This window comes from Pinus tabuliformis, chromosome 9 (assembly GCF_031772625.1).
Source record: "Pinus tabuliformis cultivar Carrire ecotype Pingquan chromosome 9, CPIR1, whole genome shotgun sequence".
In the NCBI taxonomy this organism is placed as follows: Eukaryota; Viridiplantae; Streptophyta; class Pinopsida; order Pinales; family Pinaceae; genus Pinus; species Pinus tabuliformis.
Window position 1 is genome coordinate 658,218,317 of NC_142307.1, and position 8,266 is coordinate 658,226,582.

The 8,266-nt window shown below is 45.2% G+C and overlaps 1 protein-coding gene across 1 annotated transcript; it reads right to left on the bottom strand.

The window, feature by feature from the left end:
* Nucleotides 1-270: 270 nt before the first annotated feature.
* LOC149150384 (uncharacterized) lies at nucleotides 271-6,162 on the bottom strand. Its single transcript, XM_089442779.1, has 2 exons — nucleotides 4,870-6,162; nucleotides 271-4,308 (listed from the first exon to the last, which is right to left on the bottom strand). The coding sequence occupies exons 1-2, from the start codon at nucleotides 6,160-6,162 to the stop codon at nucleotides 271-273; spliced, it is 5,331 nt and encodes a 1,776-aa protein (XP_089298905.1).
* Between the last annotated feature and the right edge of the window lie 2,104 nt (nucleotides 6,163-8,266).

The following is an 8,266-nucleotide window of genomic DNA, read 5'->3' on the forward strand; positions in this document are numbered from 1 at the left end:
TTAAAGTTAAGAAAATTACATTTTGCAGATGCCGAAGCATATCCATATGCAGGCTTTTGCCTGTCGAGTTCAAATTATAACTGTCTATAAACAAAATATCTCCACGCAGGGAGCATACCAAATAAGTCAAAACTGTGTTCAAAAATGAGGCTAGCTCTTCGCAGAGAGCATTATATGCTGCTGTAATAAAAACAAAATATGTATTGTTCTGCTGTATCTACATTCTGTAATAAGCAAAAAAACTGCAAGTGACAATGGCTATTATAGCCATTATTCCATATGTTCATCAAAGGGGCGGTGATAATACTGATAAAAGGTGCCGTCAACTTCCTCTTGTATCCACCAATCTTCACCTATTCTGTGCGCTGCCTCTTTGGAGAGCTGATCTGCAGTGGTGTTTTGTTCCCTGTAGATATGTTGACAGACAAAGGATTCAAATGAGGTGATCAATCGCTTAGCTTCATCTAGAATATGCCTCAAAGAAAAAGCATGACAAATAGATGCATTATTAAGCCAATTGCACACTATTTTGGAGTCACCAAATATCTGTAAGTGTCTGCATTGTTTATGTATAGCAAAGTGAATAATGTGCTTGGCTGTGCTAAGCTCTGCAAAGTTGTTTGTGCCTCTCCCCAGATTAATTTGGATTTTGTAACAATGCCTGTTATCGAGGTGTAGTATGGCTCCCCCCCCGCAGCCATCATCTTGGGCTGAACCGTCGAAAAAAGCCCACGGCTTTGATGTATCTATGGGAACAGGTCTAAGAGTTCTCGGTGGGGAGGATTGGTCTTCCTCAGGTATCATGTTAAAATCAGCCACCGTGTGGAGAATGACCGAAGGCCAGTGGGGCGCTTTAAGATTGAAGATAGATTGGTTACGGGCTATCCATATAGCCCAACAAGCCAGCAGAGGCAGATTTTTGGCCTTACTTGAATGCTCAATGCACCAGTTTGACCATGCCTCCTTTAGGTTGCTCCCGTGCCAATCTTTCAGAAGCGGGATATGAGATGATAATGATTGCCAAAAGGATTTGGTCGAGCTGCAAGTTAGGAACAGATGCTCTGTGCTTTCTTCAGCGTTGAGACAGAGGTGACAGCGGAAGGGTCCATGGAAGGACCGCTTCATGAGATTAGAGCCTGTAGGGATTTTATCAAAAATTATATTCCACATCAAAAGTCTCGTTCTGGGCGCCGCTTTAAGTTTCCAAATCGCCTTCCAGGTAGGTTGAACATCAGGTGGCTTGTAAGACTCCATGAGTCTGAGATAACCCAGCTTAGGAGTGTATGCCCCATGCTTAGCGTGTGCCCAGATGATCTCATCTGGTCCCTCTGTAAGTCTGATCTGTGCTTGTGTGAGGGCAGTAGTAAAATCCTTCCAGTCATTTATCCATTGATTGGGCAGGTCAAGGGCTCTGGCTGATAACCAAGCCTGATGTAGAAAAGAGGAATTAGCTTGATCACCAATATGCTTGATATGTGTGATGCCTCTATCGTGGAGGTGATGGATGAGTTCTGCTGGTAGTCTGTGAGTGTTCCCACATCCAACCCATGGGTCCACCCCAACACGTACAGCATTTCCTTCTTTAATTCTCCATGTGATCCCATCACGCAGCAGGGGGATAGTGTCGATGACAGCTTTCCAGATGTTGGAGACTTGATGATTGTTTCCGTGTCGCGTACAGATCCAATCTAGGATTGATAGCGGCTTGATATATTTTGTATATGCTACCCGAGTCCAGAGACTGTCTGCAGTGAGTAAGCTCCAACCGAGCTTGGCCGCCAATGCCCTTGAGAAAATGGCTAGTCTCTTTAAGCCCCAACCACCCCATCTTTTAGGCTTAGTAATAGATTCCCATTTCACCCATGCAAATAAACGCCCCGTCTGGTGACCTTTCCATAGGAATCTACAGCATATACTCTGTAGTCTGTTCAGGATGCCCCTTGGTATCCAAGCAAGGGCCATCCAGTAAACAGGGGTGGCTTCGATTACAGCTTTGATGAGTACAAGTCTGCCCGCCCGTGATAGGTATCTGTGGTACCAGACTTGTAGCCGCTTCTCCACTTTTGAAATGAGCCATAACCAGTCTGCGATTCTATAGCCAGATGGTTTCAGACGAAAACCAAGGTACTTTATCCCATCCGCTAAGTCCAAGGTGACAAATGGAAAGCGCTGTGTGGCAAATGTGATTTCATGTACTGAGCACCCAACCGATGAGATAGTAGATTTATTATTGTTGATCTGCATCCCAGTGGCCTGTTGGAAGAGAAGGAAGGAGTTATGTAATGATGATGAGTCACCGATGCTGCCATTCAGGAAGATGAGAATGTCATCAACGAAAAGTAGGTGAGTAAGGAAAAAATTATCCGCTAATTTGATGCCCGTTATTTGGTGCCGATTTCTGGTGGATAATATTATCCTACTCAATCCTTCCATGATTAGGAGAAAAAGCAGCGGTGAGAGGGGACATCCCTGCCTGAGTCCTCTCTCAGCAGTGAAAAAAGGAGTGGCTTCTCCATTGAGGAGGACACTGTAGGATACATCAGTGATGCAACTCATCGTCCATTTGATGAAATCATATGGGAAACCAAGATGCGTAAGCAACAACCTAAGGTATAGCCAGTTTGTTCTGTCAAATGCCTTAGAGAGGTCTACTTTGAGAATCATTCCTTTCTGCTTTTTGATCTGAAGAGTATGCATGAGCTCTTGTGCTGTGGCGATGGCTTCGTGGATCTGTCTATGATGCAGGAAAGCAAATTGTTCAGATGAAATGTGCTGTGAGAGGATGGGCTTAAGGCGGTTTGCAATAATCTTCGCAATGATCTTATAGAGGCAATTGCAGAGTGATATGGGGCGGAAATCATCAAAGGAGATCGGGTCATTTGACTTGGGAATGAGGGCGATGAAGGTGGATTTGATGGCCGCTGAAATCCTACCTCTTCTCCTGCTGTCCTCCACTATGTTCAATAAGTCATGGCCCAGAATGTCGAAAAAAGAGATGTAGAATTCAATGGTCCAACCGTCAGGGCCAGGGCTTTTATCCTTTTTGAACCATTTCAATGTGGCTTCCAGCTCGTCCATGGTCACCTCCTTCTGTATTTCTTCCGAATTTTCCTGATCCACATATCTAGGAAAGAGTTCTGCCACTCTCATGATCTCCAATATGTTGACATTCCCGGGCGCCCTGTAGATACCCTTGAAGTGCTCAGTGGCAAGCCTGGCCAAGTTCTGCTGGTCAGAGATGGTGTGACCACGATCATCCTTTAATTCCCAGATAGTATTGATGGCTTTACGACCATTTGCGAATTTGTGATAAAATTTCGTGTTGTTGTCTCCCTCAGTGAGCCAAATAGCCCTGCTCCTTAGTCTCCAACTATCTTCTCTTTCCTTCAATATTTGAGAGCGCTTGGCGAGAAGATTGTTATACTGTTCCTTGCTCTCTGGAGTGTTGAAGATCCCTGTTGTAGAATTTTCATACTCAGAGATGACCCTTTCCGCCTCATTGAGAGTGTGGTTATCCTGGATCCGCTTCTGGTGAGCCCAATTTTTAGTGATCTGCTTAAGTTCTGAAAGCTTCCTAACAAATCCAGCAGAGAGTTCCTCCTCCTCTCGGATAGGGTTGTTCTGCCAGTATTCATGGACCAGCTGAATGTATGTAGGATCTTGTAGCCAGGTAGCATTGAATTTGAAGGGGCTCTTAATTTTGTGAGCGAGTCCATCAGCCTCCAGGAAAATTGGCCTATGATCGGATAATCCACCAGATCCCACCCATTGACGAGCTCTGGGTAGCTCATTGTATAACTGTTCTTTGATCAGATATCTATCGAGTCTTCTGGCCAAACTCTGATCTCCACTCCTATTATTTGTCCAGGTGTACTGTAGACGAGCAGATGGGATGTCTACCCAGTGGTGATCATCTAATAGGGAGGAGATGGTATCTGAGAGGGTATCAACTTGTGCCATGTGCCCCCAGGATTCACAATAGCCCAGGGAGAAGTTTAGGTCCCCTCCTAAAATTATGTTGTCCGCTTGAAGAAGCTCAGATCCAAGTAAGGTTCTCCAGTAAGAAGCCCGGTCAGAGCAGGGTCCATAGACATTCATGATGCGAAAGTCCCTCTCAAATGAATGATCATAGATGTCGAGGCCTATGAAGCCTCTGCCTCCCCAAAAATTGCATATGTCCACTGTCTTATTGCAGACCCCTATAGCCAGGCCTCCTGATCTCCCAGATGCATCAAGTGCATGGAAAGTCCAGTTCGGGAGCCAAGAGGTTAACGAATGAATGAGGTAGTCCGCCCGGCAGAGGGTTTCCTGAAGGAAGATAATATCCAGGTGAGCCGAGGTTAACAACCTCCTCAGCGCTAGTTTTTTGGCTGAACTAGCAAACCCTCTACAGTTGAATGAGAGAATCTTCATGAGGGGGGAGGAGGAGGGCCGTCCTTTGCTCTAAGGGCCCCAAAAATAGTTTGTTGTCGCCCAAGGGCGACCTCCTCGTCCGCAGTGTGCCTCGCTTTAGTAATGCGGGATGGACGACCTCGAGAGGTCTTGTGAGAGATGGGGGAAGTAATAGGGTCGAGCCCAACAACATCAGGTCCTCGGTCTTTGACCCGAGGACGAAGGGAATAGCGAGGAGATGGCCCGGAATTAACCAAAGATGATGTGATCAGTGAGGGGGGAGCCAACGGAGGTGGGGGAGGAATCGAGCAAGTGAGGGATGTTTGTGTGTGTGAGGGTGATGAATGTGATGCAACAGATGGAAATGAGAGTGAGACTGATGATGTGCAGGATGCATGAGTTGATAAAGAGGAAAGAGGTAATGACATACCCGAAACCGCAGAGTCCACCGGGGGGGGGCAATGTATGCTCCGGTACCTCAGAGGATGATGGCGGTGCCGAGGAGGGTGCTTCGATGTCCACGCACGCAGGCCCTGGCTCTTCCTGAGGTGCCTCATCCTCGTGGGTGCGTTGATGATCCTCTGGTGGCTGAACCGGATGCTGTTCCAGTGGGATCGACCGAGTAGGTTCAGGAGCCTCTTCCTTCTCATTCCTTTGTGATTTCCGGAGCAGTGGGCAATCCTTGTAGAGATGCCCAACTTTGTGACATCTGCGGCAGCGGTATGGGATGCCCTCATAGTCGATAATCTGCCGTCGAGCCGTGTCTTTCCACTGTATTGTAATGAATTCATACAGTCCACCCCTGGTGTCCATGAATATGAGAATCCTAGCATAGGACATCATGCCCGTCTGAAGATAAGATTTATCATATCCCATGTATGTTCCGAGTGCATTACCTATGCGCTTGAAGATTTCTTCAGACCAATATTGTAGAGGAAGACCTGGAAGACGAATCCAAATAGGTCCAACCCCAATCTGCTCTGTCTCAGGATCAAACAAGGGTGTCCATCGCTTAAGGAGTACAGGCGCATGGTCAAAATGCCAATGTGAGGACAGAACCCAGTTTGTGTGGTCGGCACGCGCGAATCTCAGTGCGAACCATCCTCTCACAAAAGTCTGCACAAATGGGATGTCTACCAAGTGTTGTCCCCAAATCTCGGTAGCCCATGCCTTCAATCGTGCCGCCGAATAGCTGCGTCCCCTAATACGGCCGACTAAAACTCGATCTGCAAAATCCATCGCTTCGCCCCACTGTATGTCTTCTTCCAGTCTGAGGAAATAATCAACTTCTCTTGATTTGAAACACTTAGATTTCCTTTTAGGGCCACCGGGAGGGGGAGGGTTCTGCGGATGTCCAGAAGCCGGAGAAGAGATATGAGGGGGAGCCGAAAACTGATGGGGGGCAGGGATGCCGGCAGGGGAATCGTGAGTAAACCCAGAGAGGGGGCCCGAGAGCGGGGGTACGGAGGTAAAACAGCCAGAGGAGGGACCAAGATAACCCAAGGGACCGGAAGAGGATAGTGTCAGGTTAGGGTTATGTGCTTGGCGGTGAGATGAGCCAGCTGCCCGAGGGTCTAAACCCGGGTTGGGGTTAAGGCATCCAGTAACAAACCCAAGGGTCGTCGGGGAGTGAGGGGGCGTCGAAAGAGCCGGCCAGGTGGGAGGATCATCCGGGAGGACCACCGGCAGAGATCTGGAGGATTCACCATGCGAAAACTGTGAGTAATGCCCAAAGAAGTCGTCGTAGTACATACCTTCTGAGCTGGCCATTGGGGTTCACCAGATGGAGACTCCCTCCAAGGGGTCAACGGAGTAGTCGACGGTCTCCAGGTCATCCATGGCTAACGGCGCCTCGGAACGGTGAGCACAAAGCGGAGCAGATAATCCCGGCGAAAAAGACATGTAGCGGTTGAAGGTTCAATGAGAAACCGCCACAGGTAAGCTAGGGTAACACAGCTTCAGGTAAAACAAAACCCCGAGGTTCGTGATGCAGCCGGACGGAGACAGTGTTGGCAGCATAAACGGACGGATGGAGCAGGTGCGGTGGAAGAGTAACGGAGAGCGGCGAGTTCCTTCAGCTGCAGGGTTTCAGAAACCCTAGCCTAACCCAGATCGCGTGGTCTCCATCCCTCCTTCCGATTGCTTCGCACTCTCAGGGACCTAGGTGCACCCTCTTGTTGATTGCGTCATCTATATTATTTTCCTTCCCCTTGATATGTTCTTAATTTTTAAGTCATATTCATATAGAAATTCTAGCCATCTAATTTGTTTGGCATTCAATGTTAGATTTCCCAATAAATTCTTTACACCATTGGGCTATGTTCTCAATTCAATCCAATTTCCCATAAAGTGATTCCTCCACATTCTTAAGGCATGAATGATGACTACCAACCCCAGATCATGAGTGGAATAATTTTTCTCATGCTTGTTTAACTTCTTTGACTCATAACATATCACATTCCCATAAATGTTTATATTTGGTCTAACAAGTCATTTATCCTTGGAAAATGACACTTATAATTCATTGTCACCTTGTTGAACTACTTAAACTCTATACACAACCACATTGTACCATCCTTTTTTTTCTGGGAAAGAGTTGTAGGGTGCCCCAAGTTGACACATTTTGGTATATATATACCCCTTCTTGAAAATCTCTTCCACCTACATTTTCAATTCTTTACACTCTAGTGTGCTCATCCTATATGGTGTCTTGGACATGAGGAAAGCTCTTGGTACCAAATTTATGAAAAAATCAATGTCCCTCTTTGGTGGTAAACTCGGGATTTCAACAAAGACATCCTCATATTTTCTTTGCACTAGATAGTCTTTAATGCTTGGTACCTATTCCTTGACTACCTCTTCCATGTGGGATGCATGCCCTTTTCTAAGAGTCTTCTCTAACTACACAAATTCTATTTCTCTTGTATAAATTGGCCGAGGAATCCCCTACACTTGTCTTTTCTACCCTTCTTCATTAAGCCAAGTGAAAGCGTTGTAATATCAATTTGAGATAGCATGTCACTTTCTCTAACTAATCCATACCAATTAGGAATTTAGAGGAACCCAAAGGTATGGTATTTAGATATGCTTTTGTTCGCAGTAAATTCATGTCAATTTGATATTCTTTTACTATTTTCTTTATCCTTTTCTTAGCACTTTATAGCTTGCAGAAACAACGAACTCTAACCATGCTTGGTTCTCTTCAAATGAAATATTTCAACAAGTTTAAGATCAATATAACTATGACTAATTCTAGAGTAAATTAAAATGGTAATGGGATTGTCCTTTATGAGGGACGTATTTATGCATATGCTCTCCCTCACAACCCCAATACTTAATGGGCTAAAATATTGGATTTTTTCCCAATAAATCTACTCTCTTTGGTTCATTTCGGGTTCGATGAAGTTGATAATTTTCTTAAGAACTACTCCTAGAAAATGAAGTTTTGCATCCCTTCATCCTTTTCTCTATATTTTCCCTCTTCTTGTCATCCCAAGCTTTCTGGAAGGCTAGCTTATTTTTCTTTTCTCATAAAGAAAGTTTTCCTCCCTTATAGCTTCCACTACTGTTTTGGGCTCATCAAACTTAATTTTTCACTATAAAATGATGGTAAACCATTTAAAAACTTTGTACTTTTACCTTCTCATCCTTAATGAAACAATCATACCTTAGTATTTCAAGGAATTTATTTTACACTCATCCATTGTCATGCTCCCTAGCTTCAGTTCAAAGAACTCCTATAATTTCTTGTCATAGTAGTGATCAAATAAGTCTTTCTTCTAGAGATACATCTTGAACTGCCTGTTGGGAATAATACTAAGAGGGGGGCTGAATTAGTATTTACAAATCAATAACTTTTTCATTTCATAATCAG